A 19128-nucleotide genomic window follows, 5' to 3' on the forward strand; every position below is an offset into this window, starting at 1 on the left:
TGGTTAAAAGTATTTACATGGGGAAAAAAAATAAGATGGCAAGTCCCCAAAAAGCATTAAACAGTGTGACACCACAATTTTCTCATGTAATTGCCGTTAAAATACAGCCATACACCCGGACAATTTATATTTTCTGAAAGTAGACAATTAGCGGAATCCTGGGATGGGTCAATTTAAACTGTCAAAAGCAGACTGTTCCTCGTCCCTTTTTATAAAAATATAAAATACAAAGAAATGGTGGATTATGCCAGGGTGGGGTGCATTTTGATATCCCGCACAAACAGTTAAATTCTTACAAATATGGGGGTACCCTTAAATTACAGAGGATACTACTAAAGTCAATTAAGGTCAACTCCATATTTGTGGGAATAAAAATGTGCTTGAAGGCTTGTGTAATAGAATCATCCCTGTACGCTGTATATGCAAATGCAACACGTGTTCTTGGAGTTTATTTTCACAAGAGCCCTCTGAACAATTTTACTCAAAATATAAAAGTACCCATGAGCACCAGGGACACTGCACTCGACTGATCAATGGCACCCATACATTCATATAGGTACAATGATCTTCGCACACTAAGAAATACGACTGAATTAAAGCAAAGGATCTTATATTATTTGCTTATGAAAATATAAATACAAAAAAATCAATACCTCAAAGTATAGTGTGAAAAAGAAAACACAAACAAGTGAAATAATCCCGTGTGTCCCTATCACAATAACACTCATATATAACTACGGCAATATCATAAATAAGACGTCAAAAAAGGGAAAAAATAAAGGCTAAAAAAAAAAAAAATTTAAGCCCAAAAAGTGAGGGGAAAAAAATAAATAAGTGTTGATAAGGACACGCTTGGGATTATTTCACTCGTTTGTTCTCTTTTTCAATTACACTTTTTATATATTATAAATAAGATGAATTCCTTTGCTTGAATAGCAGCTGTGTCCGAATGAAAGCCCTGTCACTTGCACAGGGCTGTGCATGGCTGGCAATGTCCCTCATAAGGGCCATCAGAGCCAGCTCCTGTGGACTTATGCTGCAGTGTCACAGAGCAACAAAGGTGTTCAAGCACAGAAATCTTGCAATCCTATTGGCTGGCAGATTCATCAAGTCCAAGAACATTTCCATTAAACAAGGAGCCGGGACGGATTTGGAAAAGTGATTTTAAAGCCAATTAAACCACCCACAAAAGTGTCAGCATGTGAATGGTCTCACCCGCTATGTTCAGAGGCTCTGCGTCTGTATGTCCGGAGAGGAGGTCAGTGCCGTCTGTGTCTGCTGATTCTGCAAAGTCCAGGAGACATCGTTCATGTTCCGTTTCTGCTAGAGGACAGAAGGATACTTATTACTGAGACCCAAGTGAGCCCTACATGAGCCGAAATGTTACATCAGTAACGCCAATATTGCAATGAACAGCATCAAAAGTAATTAGTCGATATATCCAGTGAACCCAACAGTGTTAAGCTCAATATTTCTAGTGTGGTGGCTACTACAATGTTCCCATGACATTTGCTGTAGCTGTGGGTTCCAGAACCTGCTTCTAAATGTTCACAAAGGAAAAATACACGGACATACCCATGTAATTATTCAGATATTATTTCAAAGTACAACAGGAGGGCTCAAACTCCAGTCCTCAAGACCAACCCGCTCCCCAAACAGGTCAGGTTAAGGATATACCAGCTTCGGCACAGGTGGCTCAGTCTGACTGCACCTTCAGGTCTATAAATGGTTTAGTGCATGATTATTTTGTCAAAAGATTTTATTGCCAACATTACAGCAGAATACAATAAAGAACTTGCGTGGTGCTATGGACCAATATACAGACACAAAGATTGTTTGTAAAAAGATGCGCTCATGCAGCGAACCTTGGAAGTGTATTCATAATATCATGGACAGGTACGCGGTGTAGCATACTGGTTCGGTAACCTAACACTCAATGAAGGTGAAGGTAATGTACAAAGACAGTCCAGAAACGGTAGCATGTGAAATCAACCATAACATACCTACAGTATAGTCCAATGAAAAACTGGGAACACATGAAGCAAACAAACTCACTGGTATGTTGCAATGTCCACGTGTATGTCCCTGGTTCCAAAGGTCCTTGCTGTGCCTCCATTGTGGTCGATCAGGATAAAGAGCGGAAGGGATAACTGCACTACTCACAGACATTCAAGGTTAAGAGAAAATTAGGCAGAATGCACGATCTATAAAAATTTTTATATTTAATGGTCATATGAAAAGAATAGCGATGGTGTCGCCCTACCAATGTGTTTCACACCGCAACGCTTTGTCAAAGCTTCGAGGTGTGAAACGGGTTGGTAGGGCGACACCATCGCTATTCTTTTCATACGACCATTAAATATTAATTTTTATGGATTATGTATTCTGCCTAATTTTCTCTTAACCATGGATGTTTGCGAGTAGTGCTGTTATCCCTTCCTCTCTTTATCCTTAATATTACAGCAGTAATGAAAGTGTAAGGAAGAGGGGACAGAAAAGGTGTCAGAATCGGTGTCAGAATTGGATCTGCCCAAACTATGCACTGGTTCTCAGATGTCATGGCCATGCTCCGTTTGCCTACAGGATCTGGTTACGATCTTTGCTTTTCTGCTGGTGCTGAAGACATCGGTGGGTTGTGACCTCTGAATTTAATGGACAGCTTTATGATCATGCTTATCACCTTACAAGGGGAAGGGGGGGTTATTGGACATTGGGATATATTTGCCGAGTTGTGAGCGATGTTCTGAAACGCCTGAAAGCCACGATCTTGGCGTGGATGAGTATTTTAGGAAATGCGTTTTCCTGCTATTGCGAGAATGCCACCTATAACAGACATGCCTCCAGGAAATCAACATGGAACTTCTCAAAATGTGCACCTGCCTCAATAAAACTCCTGTGGCCATCTTCGGCCATCCTTTTGAATCCCCTCGCCTTGTATATTTCTTTCAATGCTTATCATACGTTGTAGTCCATGGCTGCATGTCCTTCAGCATGGTGTTTTCTTCCTCACCATGCTCCAGTTCACAGGCTGTGCTCAGATCATGTGCTGCCTCTACCAAATGGGCCAATTTGGCTTGCCTCTCCCCTAACATGGCTGTGCTGAATTGAGGTTGATGGCTATTGCTCAGTCACAGCCTTGGATAGCCATTTTTGGCTTTTGAAGGTTTACATACATGCTTGTCCTTTTTGTATAAAATACAAGTATTTATAGGAAATGGAAGGGTAGCAGCGGGAAGGCGGTGGAGGGACAGAAGCGAAGCAGGATCTAAGGCAGGTTAGTGAGACGGTACGAGGTAGGTTGGTAGCAGGGATAAGGAAAGTAGCAGGGTAGAACGAGGACGAGGCACGGTAGGGGAGGATTGAGAGAGACGGGGGAAGTTGCACGGATAGTTAGAGGAAGCAGAAAGGAGCAAGAAGAGTCAGGTAAAGTAGGAAAGAGAGGAAAGGGGGAAGTTAGGAAGGAGTAGGAGTCAGCGGGAAAGCAGGAGGAGTGGCGTGCAGGAGCGGTAGGTGCGGATGGAAAAATGGGGAAGTTGGGAGAAGACAGATATAGTAAGTGATAGGAAATGGAAGGGTAGCAGCAGCAAGTGATGCGAGAGATGGGATAATAGGGTAGGGGATGAGTAAGTAGATAGGCACTCCAATGAGATAGGTACAAATAGGAGAGAGAACAGAAGGTGCAGCAGGAAGGTGGAGGGGGAGTGACAGCTGGATTGAAAACGGTTACCCCAAGCTTGGAAACAGGCAGGTACACGTACTAAAGTAGGGAGGAATTAGCTGACGAAATAGCGTGGATTTACAGGTGGCAAACGGGGGTCCTTAGCCTCAGTAAAATGGAGGGAGATGAAGGCAATTTCTAAAGTTAGTGGCGAGGTTACATTAAATACATGGCGCTACAGATAGCAAAGGTTTTTTGTTTTATGTTCACATGTGTTAGAGGCGGGGCAGGGGTATCAAGGCAGAGACCTGCTCCGCGGTCCGCACGGGCATCAGGCCTGAGCCTGGTGATGTTTATACCCACGGCTCCAGCGAAGTCCTTTGGGGGGGGGGGGGGGGAAAGAGGGGAGGGTTCAGGGAGAGCGGTACCCCACCGTGGCCCTCCTGCACCCAAAGGCGATGAACTTGGTCTCCCGTTGGCTGGGCCAGGGACCCGAGGACATTCTACATGTGTTAACTATGTGGTTATGTGTTTGTCTTTCCCCCATCTTTCCTCTTGTACCCCCCCAGCCCCCACCCTACCCAGGCCGAGGACGCCCGCATAGAGCGACGATGGTGGGAGTCACCTCACTGCAGGGAAAACCACAGGTACACAGTCAAGGTGCATCACGACAGCAGTTCACAAACACACCACAAACGAGTAAGGAAATAGCATTGATCTCACATAACGTGAAAGGCTTCAATAATCCCATTAAAAGAAAAATTGCATTCAAGGATTACATCCGCAAAAAGGCCGATATTGTCTTCCTACAAGAGACCCATTTTCCCCAAAATAATCACCCCAAATATTTAGACAAACATTATAGGACATATTATCTGGCCTCTGCGCCTGTTAAAAAAAGAGGTGGCAATTCTAATACATAATCGGTTATCCCTACAAGTAGCCAAGACTTATGCAGACAAGGAGGGTAGATACATAATAACAGGGACAATACGGGGTCAACTGCTAACGTCGGCCTCAGTGTACGCTCCTTGCGAACATGTCCTGGAGTTCTTCACACCATTTTTCAATCTGTTACACAGCAAAGCACAAGGCAGTATTCTGTTAGCAGGGGACCTCAACAGAACACTAGACCCGGACTTGGACAGATGCACGGGGACTAACCAACCACAGAAACAGGACATACTAACAATTACCCAGGGATTGAGGGAGTGCCAACTAGTGGACATCTGGAGGGAGCAGCATCCTATGGCGAGAGAATACACCTTCTCTCACCCCCATAACAGATACAGCAGGATAGATTACTTCCTGATATCAAACAGGGTGGTCCCGGTGGTCTCCCGTACAGGGACTCATGACATTTCTTGGTCAGACCACGCACCCATAGAGCTGCTGTGCACAATAAGTTCGCTGGACAGACCCGGAGCGAACTGGAAACTAAACGAGCTCCTACTTAAAAACCCAATAACCGAGCGGGAAATAGGGGATAAACTGAAAGAACACTTCGTAATTAACGAGGGGAGTGTCTCTTCACACTCGACACTTTGGGAAGCCCATAAGGCGACTGAGAGGGATTCTGATGAATTTGGCCGACAAAAAAAGGAAAGCGAAGGAGGCTCGGATAAAAGAGCTGCGGGAGAGACTAGCACAACTCAGCGCTTCACATAGCCAATAAACAGGATGATATCCTGAAGGAGATCTCGGACACTAAAATAAAACTCAATCTGTTGCTAACCTGCCAGGCCGAAAGGGAGTTGGCCTGGTCTAAGCGTAAGTTCTTTGAAAAAGCCAACAAGCCAGATACCTTACTTGCCAACAAGCTTCGCAACAGGCTTCCAAATTACTGTATCTCATCAATTCGAACTCGGGGGACCTTACCTCCAATCCTAAATTGATCGTGGAGGAATTTAAACGATATTATGAAACTCTACGATGGAGATAAGGTCAGCCACACACAACAAACCGGAGAGAGACTAAAAGATTTTCTAAAAGAGGCACGATTACCCAAATTGAGGAGAGAGAGAAGCGCTACAGGGGGACTTTACCCTAGAGGAACTAGCTGTGGTAGTAAAAGCACTTAAGCCGGCCAAGGCACCAGGTCCATATGGCGTCTCAAATTTATATTATAAAAAATACCTGAAAACCCTAGCCCACCAACTACAGAAATTATTTAATGAAATTCTCGCAGGGGCCTCCCTCCCAACTCAGATGCTCCAAGCCGCCATCTCCCTGATCCATAAGACGGGTAAGGACCCGGCAGACTGTAAGAGCTACCGGCCCATTTCCCTGATTAATTCTGATGTAAAAATCTTTTCTAAACTATTAGCCAACAGGGTGGGTAGCGTCCTTCCCAGACTAATACACCCGGATCAGGTGGGGTTTATCGGAGGCAGGCAAGCAGCAGACAATACCAGACTGATAATAGATTTGATTGATTTGGCTAAGAAACGCAATATCCCGTCAATAGTATTGAGTGGATGTGTAAGGAATCCACTACTGGCTTTGACTTTTGCCTTGCAGACCTGTGCAGTTGCAGGCTTCCTCTGGCAATCTATGGCACAGGTGCTGCCTCTCATTGCAGCTTCTGCCCTGTGCTACTTCATTGGAGGAATTCTCACACACCCTCCTCCTGTGATTGGATCTCCGCCCTTTATATTCTAGGCGTTGGCTCTGAACCAGCGCCGAGCATAACTATTCCTACCTCTATGTTACTGTCTCTGCCACAAACCACCCCAGGCCTCTCTCCTAGCGTTCTTACCTTCCAAGTTCCTGAGTATCCAGAGGCCTGGTCCTGGACGTCTGTGCTGAAGCGTTGTTGCCAGCACTGGCCTGCTGCTATCTCCTTGCAGTGGCCTACCCTGGACGTCTGTGCTGAAGCGTTGATGCCAGCACCGGTACCTGCTGCATTCCCTCCTAGCAGTAGCTACCCTTCCTGTCCTGTGGCCTGCCGCTATTCTCCTGTAGTGGCCTATCCTGGACGTCTGTGCTGAAGCGTTGATGCCAGCACCGGTACCTGCTGCATTCCCTCCTAGCAGTGGCTACCCTTCCTTTCCTGCGGCCTGCTGCTATCTCCTTGCAGTGGCCTGCCCTGGACGTCTGTGCTGAAGCGTTGATGCCAGCACTGGCCTGCTGCTATTCTCCTGCAGTGGTCTACCCGGGACGTCTGTGCTGAAGCGTGTTGCCAGCACCGGTACCTGCTGCATTCCCTCCTAGCAGTGGCTACCCTTCCTTTCCTGCGGTTTGCTGCGATCCTCTTGCAGTGACCTGCCTTGGACTTCTGCGCTGAAGCGTTGGTTCTACCCGACGCTGCCCTGCGGTGAACTTCGGCCAGCCTGCTGTCTCCTCCTGCTGAGATCGGCGTCATGGGCCGAGGCCGCTCCTCGCGCAGAAGCCACCCCCGCGCTCACGCTCCTAAGCTGAAGCGGGGAAATCCTGACTACCTGTTGCCGAACTCCTGCTTCCATAACGACGATGCTGCCTTCTCCAATCCTGACCCTGCGATGTACGACTACGAACTGCGCACTCCGGATCAGTCTGCGTGGACTCAGGTCGGTGATTATATAACCCCACCTCAGCCCCGCGGTCCGGTCCCGGTTTGTGGCGAGCATCGGCGTAACAGTATGCTCGGCCCGTTAAAACCGGACCGCGCCGTGGCGGGGGATGGCAATTTTCCAACTGAAGTTATGTCCCGTCCTGCGTATCAGTCCCACTATGAAGGCCAGTATTTGTGTGAAGTACTACCCCTGATTGATGAACTGTGGACTTATGAAGGTTTAACCCCTTTGCAAAGACAATGCCGTTGTGATCTCTTTATTAAGGCTTACTGTATCCTGAACTTAAAACAGTCTCTAGCCGAATGTATTCGCTTCCCTGATTCCCCTTTAACCTGGGATAATGTGAACCCTATGGAACTGGCCGACGCCCAAGAGGCAATCTATGCCCTGGCCTCATCACTGGACATTCATCTAGTAGAACAGAGCGCCCTCCTCATGTTGGCTCAGTCTCAAGATACACTCCATGTATTTTCCTCAACACTAGACACTCACATAATAGAACAGGATCCCCTCCTTGCCAGCTATGCTGCTGCTTGGCAGATTCTCTGTGCTCCCAGTCCTGTTACTGAACCTGTGGGGTTACCTCTCTCTCCTAAGAATGGTCAAACCATTTCTCTGTCGCTGCCCGCTAAGGAAGAAGCTGCCACGCTCCCTAATCCTGAGTTAACCTCCCTAAGTTCTGTCCCTGAGGTTATTTCGGTCTTAACCCCTGCTAGTCAGGCTTATGCGTTCCCCACTGTAAATCCCTGCAGTACCCAGGTCAGTGTGTCTTCCCTAGCACCAGAGAATGAATCCTGTTTGCCCTCTTTTCCTAAACCAAAAATTCTAAGCTCTGTTTCCGAGGTTTTTTCTGTATTAACCCCTGCTAGTCTGCTCTGTGAGGTTCCTACTGCTAACCCTAGTATTCCGCAGTCTAATGATAGGTCCCTAGGGCAAGAGGCAGAACCCCCTATGACCCCACTCTCGGAGACTAGCTTCTATTTCTCTGATTCTCAGGTACAGAGTAATTTAACCCTTGGGGTTTTTCCTATGTTAACCCCTGCAGGTCAGCCCTGTAAACCTTCCTTGGTAGATCCCTTTAGTTCGTCAGTCAGGGACACCTCCTTAGCCTCAGAGGATCAACCCCTTTTGTCCTCTGACTCGGCTAAAATTCTCGGGGCTATGCCCCCTGAACTTTCGGCAAATATACTGGCTCCAGTAAAAAGTATTCTGGAGCCGTTTGTTTCTCTAAACCTGTTCGCAGAATCCCTACTCCTAGGTATTTCACTCACCCCGTCTGTCACTCAGAGAGCTGAGACCCCTGCTTCTGAGCATAGACCCCTTTTCGTGGAATCTGTTGTCGTTTCTGAAGTCCCAGACACTCTTTCCCAAATACCCACTTCAGAGGCCAGCACAGTCGTGGTTGCCCCACTTGCACTGTCTGAGTTCTCCTTTTCCCAAATCCTAGGGTTTAAAGCGAACCGTACATATTATTCTCCTTTCCAAGTGACCCCTTCTGAGATCAGCGTATCTGCTGTTGCTCCCTCAGTACCATTAAAGTTAGGGCCCTTCTTTTTGAATGATCAGGCTTTCAAGTTTGAGACTCCCTTTATCCCTGACTTTGTAAAACTGCAGTCCCTTCTCACTGTAGTTAAAAGTTCTCCAGCAGCCGCTGAGTTAAGCTTTGCCGCTGCCAAATCTTCTGTTATAGAAGCAACCTTGCCTAGCTTACTTCTGTCTGCCCTATCTGTGATGCCTATCACCTTTACTAAAATTTCTGTTTTGCAAGGTATTTCTCCTAGTAAATCTGTGATACCTGCCATTCCTTTAATCAGTTCCAAAACCCCTGTCACTAAGTCTCCCATGGAGTCTGATGCCCTCACTAGGGATTCTCAGGGACCCAATTCTGTAACAAGCAAGATGTCCCTTGTGTCTGTTGGAGAGTTTACCCCAGTTTCTCTCACGGATCATGCCACAGCCTCCGGGATGATTAAAAATGACTTTAAGTCTGGGATGCCCATTCCTGTAATAATACTGTTTCACGCTGATTCGCCCACAGTATTCGGGGTATCCACTACTGACTGTATGTCTACTACCACGAACTCAGGGGTATCGCATTTGGAACGTTTCCTTTTTTCAGAAGATCCCGTCTTTAAAATGGACTTATTTTTCTCTGTGTCTTCCACAATACTTGGGGTACTTGCTATTGACTGTCCTGTCCCAAAACTAGGGTTACCTCTCAAAAAGGTGCCTGGAGCTACCGATGTTAAAGACCCTATGTTTAAAACAGTAACAATTTGCATTGCTTCTCCCACAGTATCATGTGAGACCTGGGTACCTGGGACCTCCACTCCGAAGCCAAGCTCTAGTTCTCTGTCTTCTTTCTCTGTGTTGGAGGCACCCAGCTTTAACCCCAAGACTTTTTTCCCTAAGGTTGATGCACCGCTTAACCGCCTGCCTTGTTTTTTGGATAAAATCTGTTTTCTCACCTTTCAAACAGACTCCTTACTCGCAGGTCTCTGTGCGGTGCCCAAAGTGCCCGATCTGTATGGCAATTGGCCTCTCCCTAAGACGAAGACACCCTTACTGGACCTCGTCGCTTTACCTGAAGCGTCCGTTCCTGTTCTCTATGGGTCCACTATGGGTATTGACATGCTTATTATGTCCTTCGCCAAGGCCACAATTTCGGATTTGATTCTCTCTAAAGATCACAAACCAAAGGAAGCGGATCCTTCTTCAACTGCCAGTACCATGACCAAGAGTTTCATGCACACTGCTACAGACTCTCGCAATTTGCTTGGGATAGCAACCCTGCTTGGTATCAAAAGTACCGCTGCTATAGTGTGTAGTGAACCCTCCCGCCCCATTCCCTTGCAAACCACCACCCGGAATTCCTTGGAAGCTAAAGACTCTCGCAACTTCCTCCGTGCTGATTTCACCAAAGACATTGCCTTCCCTGAAGTTCCCTCTGCCATTTTTGTCCGACAATCTGTGTCCTGTGTCCCGTACTCTTGGAGTATTACTATGCACCGGACACCTGGCTACTGTCCTTCCGATGTTCCCATTCCGGAGCCCTCAGGTCCCATTGTCCATGTACCAAGAACTGCAGTACCACCGCTGTCTTTCATGGCACTTGCCAATGTACATCTGGATTGTGGACCTAATTCTCGCCGGAGACACTTCAGGAACAACTCAATGTCTCCCAGACCTATGAATGGTCCTGTTCACCCAGGCTTCTCACCCAGTGGTGGGGGTACTGTAAGGAATCCCAACAAACTATGGGCTTTCAACGCCACCTCTCTCCTAAGGAGGTTTAGGAACAATTCCATGTCCCCCAAATCTGTGATGGATCTTGTTCGTCCGGAGGTCTCACCTGAAGGGGGGGGTACTGTAAGGAATCCACTACTGGCTTTGACTTTTGCCTTGCAGACCTGTGCAGTTGCAGGCTTCCTCTGGCAATCTATGGCACAGGTGCTGCCTCTCATTGCAGCTTCTGCCCTGTGCTACTTCATTGGAGGAATTCTCACACACCCTCCTCCTGTGATTGGATCTCCGCCCTTTATATTCTAGGCGTTGGCTCTGAACCAGCGCCGAGCATAACTATTCCTACCTCTATGTTACTGTCTCTGCCACAAACCACCCCAGGCCTCTCTCCTAGCGTTCTTACCTTCCAAGTTCCTGAGTATCCAGAGGCCTGGTCCTGGACGTCTGTGCTGAAGCGTTGTTGCCAGCACTGGCCTGCTGCTATCTCCTTGCAGTGGCCTACCCTGGACGTCTGTGCTGAAGCGTTGATGCCAGCACCGGTACCTGCTGCATTCCCTCCTAGCAGTAGCTACCCTTCCTGTCCTGTGGCCTGCCGCTATTCTCCTGTAGTGGCCTATCCTGAACGTCTGTGCTGAAGCGTTGATGCCAGCACCGGTACCTGCTGCATTCCCTCCTAGCAGTGGCTACCCTTCCTTTCCTGCGGCCTGCTGCTATCTCCTTGCAGTGGCCTGCCCTGGACGTCTGTGCTGAAGCGTTGATGCCAGCACTGGCCTGCTGCTATTCTCCTGCAGTGGTCTACCCGGGACGTCTGTGCTGAAGCGTGTTGCCAGCACCGGTACCTGCTGCATTCCCTCCTAGCAGTGGCTACCCTTCCTTTCCTGCGGTTTGCTGCGATCCTCTTGCAGTGACCTGCCTTGGACTTCTGCGCTGAAGCGTTGGTTCTACCCGACGCTGCCCTGCGGTGAACTTCGGCCAGCCTGCTGTCTCCTCCTGCTGAGATCGGCGTCATGGGCCGAGGCCGCTCCTCGCGCAGAAGCCACCCCCGCGCTCACGCTCCTAAGCTGAAGCGGGGAAATCCTGACTACCTGTTGCCGAACTCCTGCTTCCATAACGACGATGCTGCCTTCTCCAATCCTGACCCTGCGATGTACGACTACGAACTGCGCACTCCGGATCAGTCTGCGTGGACTCAGGTCGGTGATTATATAACCCCACCTCAGCCCCGCGGTCCGGTCCCGGTTTGTGGCGAGCATCGGCGTAACAGGATGCTGGGGGAGGGAGGGGGGTCGAAAGACACTGGGGGAGGGAGGGGGGGGTCGAAAGACACTGGGGGAGGGAGGGGGGGGGTCGAAAGACACTGGGGGAGGGAGGGGGGGGGGTCGAAAGAGACTGGGGGAGGGAGAGTGGCGAGAGACACTGGGGGAGGGAGAGTGGCGAGAGACACTGGGGGAGGGAGAGTGGCGAGAGACACTGGGGGAGGGAGAGTGGCGAGAGACACTGGGGGAGGGAGAGTGGCGAGAGACACTGGGGGAGGGAGAGTGAGAGACACTGGGGAGGGAGAGTGAGAGACACTGGGGGAGGGAGTGTGGCGAGAGACACTGGGGGAGGGAGAGTGAGAAAGACACTGGTGGAGGGAGAGTGACACTGAGGCTATGTCCCCACTAGCGCTGATCAGGCGGTGCTTGCGGAGGAGACTTGCATATATAGATATATGTAAGTCCCTGCTCACGCGGTGCTCGTGCACACACGCTCAGCCACGACTGGCACTTATCAAAACAAAAAATCTATACTTGCCGCGCGCTCAGCTGGCCCGCAATGACCCCCCTACTTCCCCGCGCACAATAGGACACCCGGCGCACAATAGGACACCCGGCGCTCATGCTTGGAGTGCTCTCCAAGCCTGAGCGCGCTCAGTGCCAGCGGGGACTTAGCCTGAGGGAGAGTGAGACACACACGGGGAAGGGAGCGGTGGGGGCCTTTTAAAAATAATCTTGAACCAAGCAAATGTTTCGCCTGCGGTGCATATCTGTTTTTTTTTTTTTTTCCATGTGCTACGCTAAAAATATTTAAGGGGTTCCATTCTGTTTTACAAAATATAAAAGGGTTCCACGACTAATTTAATTGGGAAACCCTGCTCTAGACGACTCCTTTCTCCAGTACTGGAACAGCACATCACTGCTGCTCTATGATTTATTGCTAGCATCTGGTAGGAACTAGAGAAGCAGGCTTTGCTGGACCTGGATGATAAATGAGCTGTCAGGATTGCTTTGCAGCTGGGTCCCGCTTTATATATTTAGATGCAGAAAGAAATGGTGCATACCGGGAAGCGGTTCTGTAGCTCCAAAGTGCTCTGTGAAGGCGAGTCGATTCTTCGTATCATAGGGAGGTAGCAGCATTAGATCCGACAGGCCGTCTTCATTACGGTTTGACCCAAATGGATCTGTAATGTGGGGGGAAAAAAAAATACATAAGATTGAATCCTAACCAGCAACCCGAATTAAAACAAGAAAAATGCATCTGCAATACAACAACGCTCTGGGAAGGTTTTTTATTTTATAGATTTGTGCAGAATAAAAGGAGTACTTCAGTATTGGGTGATAATTTAGTCCAAATACAAAATATGACAAGCTTTCAAGAGTTCTCCCTTCCTCAGGACAAGCAATGCAGAGTTACAGAACTTTCCATGACCAACAGACGTAAAATCCAAGATAATGTAAGGAAGATCAGGTAGTTAGGATGCAAGATCCTAGTGGTAGGAACGGCTTTCTAGAGAGGTTTTGGTTTAGGATTGGGAATCTAAGCCACCAGTCTAAATTCTTTCAAAACTAAAGCCGTCTCACATTTTAATCTTGTCTAACGGTTACATACGCCTATAACATTATCTCTCAATGTATTACTTCCTGATATAACATTTTATAAATAAATGTATTGCATTAGGTATATTTAAGTGTCCGATGCTGCCATGCACACGGGTGCAAAAAATAAAAAATGTATAGACGTACAGGCAGTCCTCGGTTATCCGACACAATGCGTTACTCAAAATGGCGTTGGAAAGCGAAACGTCTTAAAGCGAATCATGTTTTCCCATAGGAACACTGTTTAAATGAAAGGTTCCGTTCCTGAAGGCCTTTTTAACACTAAAATACACCAAATATTTTACGCAGGCAATAAGATATGCAGCACACACAAATTATATAGTTTATATACTGTATTATATATATATATATATATAAAATATAACATAATAATTAATATATTATATAGTATAATATATTATATAGTATAACAATATTTTATTATATTTTCTTTTACGACGCTTTGCAACATTGTTTATGTATATCTATACATATACACAACGTTGCAAAACGTTGTTAGAGCGTTGGATAAGCCATTTTGGCGTTGTATAAATGAATATAGGTACGCATTGCAAAGCGTTGGATAAGCCATTCGTTGTAAAACGAAGCGTTGTAAAACGAGGACTGCCTGTACTTGTGCAGGAAAAGGCCATACGTATCAAGTTATAATCATCTGCTGCAGATTCATTGAAGTTTGAGAAACCTTTTAATGAATCAACAGGAGTTCTCCCGCCATTCTAGTATTGCACGAGATCACTCAAGTCTTGGATGCACAGCTACAGTACCACTGAAAAAAAGGCAATTGCGAGCTCTTGAAAGCGTATGTACTTCAAGAATGAAGAACTTTGTTCTTTCAAAAGCAGCAGCTGCAATGAACTCTTCCTGCAATATGCATACTAGATCTCGCCTCTGCTACTGTAATGAGGGAAACTATAAAAAAGGCCAGTCTCACTAGGACACCATGTTCTTTTACCAGCTCACACTACACTAGTTGAATGACTAATAATAATAAGCAGACAAACTAAAGTGAACAGAAATTGAGCACCATGATGCTTACTCGGTCTGAACGTTCTTGTTCACTGCAGTCCTTTACAGCCTACTTAATCCAAGGCAGGGGTGGCCAACTCCTGGCCCCAAAGGCCACCTCGAGGATCAAGGATATCCCTGCTTCAGCACAGGTGGCTCAATCATTGACTGAGCCACGTATCCTGAAACAGGGATATCCTTAAAAGCTTACCGGCTTGTGGCCCTTGAGGACTTGAGTTGGCCACTACTGATCCAAGGTTGTATTTTACTTTTCACAACTCTGCCTCTGAACATATCCATCTCCCACTCAGTGGACAACTGGTAAGCAACATGGAAACCAACAGCAGATAAGAACCACTTGACAACTAGTCTGTCCATTTTCCAGACCCATGTGCTATGAGACACGTACAAATTAGCTTTCATATAGGACAGCCGAGCCCAGCTTTTCCCAAACCTCTCTGTGTGACCAGCAGCACCACCAGGCTTCTGAGGCAGCAACCTTATATCCCATTAATATGCTAAAGACACGCCTTCACCTGCACAGATTATACCCAAAGCTCAGCGCGGCTGTGGTCTATGCCAAGAAGTGTCGAATTTCGTTACTGTATTCGCCTCTGCCAGGAGACTAGTCTATGAATCCACTACCTCTCCTCTGAAGTACTTCCTCACATTTCTCCCACCATACAGCTCAAGACTTTACCAGTGGGGGTTGTGAAGCCAAAGATGGCCAAAAACCAGAAGCTTAACTACAATTGGTCTTATTTTGCAGTGATGAGAGCCTATCATTTCTACAGCTACCGTTGCTAAAACTGAGTCCATGGTCAGCGCTTAGGCACTGACGCTCGTCAGTGAGCCCCTGCAGCCGCAATGAGCGCCTTTAGTAGGGGCTCGCGCACGCTTCCTCAGGCGTGCGGAGGCGTACCACTTAATTTTTTTTTAGTTTTGGCACTCACGGGAGCGCATGGCCGGTCACGTGAGAGGCTCGCCCAATGAGGGCGAACCAGCTCCGTGACGTCACTGGCCCGCCCCCGGACGGCGCGCGAACTAAGGCCAGGGAAAGCACCCGCTTTCTTAGCCTCAGCGCGCCTCCGCACGGCTGCAGTTATCATGGACTTAGCCTAAGCAAAGATGGCAACTTGTAACCAAACTGAAACAACGGGTAAATACAATCTTACATATTCAGCGGTATAATAAAACTGTCAGGCATCTGCCACAGCAGCTTTAATAGGGCAGAATTATTATTATTAAACTTGTCTACGTCATTGGTTTCTTTAGAAAGATACAAACATTAAAAGGAGCATTTTCTTCCAAAAAATAAAAAAATCCCCTTGGCTTAGGAGTCTCAGGAGTTGAACCACATTAATTTCAGAGATTCTTGCCACCGTAGGCGATGCCGGTATCGCCTCCATGCGTCACGCAAACCTATAGGAAGCTGTGACCGACTACATTGCAGCTTCCTATTGGCTCCCGTGTAGCTATGACCCACACCAGTATCTTGACCCCTTAGCATAATAATGGGCGGGAACAGATCACCGTTTTGATGCACACAAATCCCAAAAGAAAAAAGTGATATATGTCCAGAAAAACACTTTAACTAAACGTTTATTGTTACAACTAAAAAAAAAAAAATCTTCATGTATATACAAAAACTATTATAATATTCAAATGTTCCGTGGCTTTAAATATCAACCTGCCCAAAGAAATTGAAAAATTGATAGCTATTAACTTTAATTGGCAACCCCCGTCCATTAAATATCGAGGAGTACAGATTACGAATAACTGTAGGACCCTGCATAGGGCGAATTATCCCAAACTATTGCAAACTGAGGAGAGACATTAGAAAATGGTCCACATATGGCATTTCTTGGATCGGCATGATTTACTGTATTAAAATGAACTTGCTCCCTCGAATTCTGTATCTATTTCAAACGCTGCCAGCGCCGGTGGTGCTTAAGGATATTCGCAATCTTCAGTCTCTGATTTCCAGATTCATATGGAAACAAAGGACTGAGAGTCAAGAGCAGGATCATGAGAAGACCAACATGGGGGGAGGGGGAGGGGAGGGTGGCGGTACCTTGCTTGTTGTCCTATTACAAGGCGGCCCGATTATGTCCGATTTCACAGTGACACAGACCCTGGCAGTTAAAGGTGGGTGGAGCTGGGAGGGAGGGATATGTGCGACTTTGGGACTACATAAATCTAATGTGGTCCCCTAAAAGGATTCTTAAATCCATCAGCGAAACGCTCTCAATGACCAACTCGCTAGCAGTATCGGGGGGGGGGAGCGGGGGGGGGTTAACAAGTCTGGTTACTGACACTGGCGATAAATTTCAAAAAGTCTGGCTGCCATGGCTAGCACAAAGACATCCCGGGAGTAAACCACCACAGTGCTGCTGTGATAGTATTAGATGCAATCTCCTCTGACTAGGTGTTGGAGCTCCAGAGAAGAGGGACGAGGGCTTGACTTCCAGGTTGGGGCACAGGACCGCAAAGGAGACCGGAAGATTGGAAAGATGTACGGCGATGTGAAATTACATTAACACAAAAATTGGGCCCTGGGGACCTTCTGCCTTCTCTCTCTCTCTCCTCCCCCCACCCCCTCTTTTTCAGGTATTTATTTATTTATTTTTAAAGGATTGTTTCCATATGTTGGTTTCCAATAAGCTGTACTGTGTTAACTTTTGTCTAATTGACCAAAATCAAATAAAAATTGAGTTACAAAAAAAACATTATTCAATGTTCCAATTTAGGACAGCCAATATATTCAGTAGAAATTCAGTTTGCCAAAATCAATGTTGACAGATCAAATAAATTGATCAAATAAACAAAGAGTCTTTGGCAAAGCGCTGTGAGCACGAAACACATCAGGAACCCCCACGCTGCCCTCCATGCTGTCACCCACCCAATAAATTGTTTTTTAGCCTCCATTTTGTGCTTAGCCTCATCTTTTGCCTGCTGTACGCCGCTTTTTTCCACTTCCGGATATACTCCTAAAATGTAAATACTTGGAGTGAGTTTTTGAAAATCAAAATGAGCCAAATCAACTAGATTTAACCTCCCAACCATGAGACTAGTACACGCCTGTGTAGGACAAGGCGTGCACGCATCGCACTACACAAACAGCAGTGATTTTAGTGTTTTACACATTCTAATGGTGGTGCTCACTTTTCTAATGGGACATTTGGATAGCATAACTAGAGTGCAGAGAAGAGTCACCAAAGGAATAAAGGGGATGGACAATCTAACTTATGAGCAGAGGCTAGCTAAATTAGATTTATTTACATTAGAAAAGAGGCGTCTAAGAGGGGATATGATAACTATATACAAATATTTTCGGGGACCGTACAAGGAGCTTTCAAAAGAACTATCCCAAGAACAGTACAAAGGACTCGGGCCATCCCTTAAGGTTGGGGAAAAGGAGATTTCACCAGCAACAAAGGAAAGGGTTCTTTACAGTAAGGGCAGTTACAGTGTGGAATTCATTACCCATTGAGGCTGATGGCAGATACAGTACAACAGATTTGTTTAAAAAAAAAAGTTGTACATCTTTTTAGAAAGGAACAGTATACAGGGATATACCAAATAAGTAAACATGAGAAGGATGTTGATCCAGGGAGATATATAGATCTATTTTTTTTTTCCTTATGAGACATCATTGGATGATGGGACACTGGGGTTTTTTGTTTGCCTTCCTCTGGATCAATAAGCAAGTATAGATATGGGATAAAGTATCTGTTGTCTAAATTTAGCATAGGTTGAACTCTATGGACACAGGTCTTTTCAACCTCATCTACTATATATGTAACTAACATTTTTGGAAGTGTTAAAAGCATTACAATTCCTGTATGTTTAATAAATCAGTTTGGCAATTGTTCTAACTCCTTATGTCCTTTCTAATGTATTTTAAAAGTATTGAGCTTCTTTGGGTTGTCACCCCATTTCCTCTTTTGAAATAGGCAGCCATATTGCGTGCCCTGTCAAGCAGGACATTCACCGATCGATCACAAGAAAACAGATCGGCAGCTTAGAAAATGGTATTAGTGTAGAGGTTAACAGCTGGATATGTTCAAATAAAATGCAGCTTTAAAATGACTGAATTGCTACTTTATGCAGACCCTGGTTAACTCACTACGACATCCGAAACAAATGAAAACAGACAGAAGGCTGAATATTTTACGTATGCTTGCATTTCAAGAGTTCATTACCAGCAAGTCCATCTCAAAGCTCAATTAAAAAAAAACAACAACTTTAGACTTCATTGTGTATCACCACTTTCAAAACCTACATGACCTACTTAGAATCAGAGTTGTGAGAGCCGCGCTGTTATATAAGGAGGTGGGAAATTCTGCAAGGACTGCTGCCCTATTATCCCAAGTCTCATCCATTTATGTTCAGCGGTGCTGACTTTGGGAAACATCTCTTAATGAAGACTAGAGATATTTCATGCACCACTTGTTAAAAGTACTAAGGGGATGTCTGAAGCAGCAGCTATTTCTGTCTGACAAGTAAATCTTAAAAAGCATCTGAAACAGCAAGAGCCATTTCCTAATCTGAACAAGCAGGCTTGTGAAAGCAATATTCTGATAGAGGCTCAAACGGCTGTTGCAACCAACAGCAGATCACGATTCCAGACCAGATAGAACATATTGGTGTGGGTTACCTATAAAGCGCCATTACCATAGGTAGGCTTTTGCCCAGTCCCGTCAAAGTATCACCTCTGACAAAAGGCAGCACTCTCCACAAACATTGTGAACATTCTTATGGTTTAGAACTCATTATATGGGTTGCCAAG

General features: G+C 46.3%; 1 protein-coding gene across 22 annotated transcripts in view; it reads right to left on the reverse strand.

The window, feature by feature from the left end:
• MAP4 (microtubule associated protein 4) overlaps nt 1-19128 on the reverse strand; it is a 191370-nt gene that overhangs the window by 73796 nt on the left and 98446 nt on the right. For 20 of the 22 annotated variants that reach the window (XM_075588174.1, XM_075588182.1, XM_075588177.1 and 17 more), the window contains 2 exons: nt 12776-12895; nt 1216-1323 (listed from right to left, as the gene is read on the reverse strand). In XM_075588174.1, the coding sequence (XP_075444289.1) occupies nt 1216-1323; nt 12776-12895 (228 nt within the window). The remainder of the gene's footprint in view (nt 1-1215; nt 1324-12775; nt 12896-19128) is intronic. The other 2 variants (XM_075588166.1, XM_075588184.1) reach the window with 1 other exon arrangement.

The sequence above is a fragment of the Ascaphus truei genome, chromosome 2 (assembly GCF_040206685.1).
Source record: "Ascaphus truei isolate aAscTru1 chromosome 2, aAscTru1.hap1, whole genome shotgun sequence".
In the NCBI taxonomy this organism is placed as follows: Eukaryota; Metazoa; Chordata; class Amphibia; order Anura; family Ascaphidae; genus Ascaphus; species Ascaphus truei.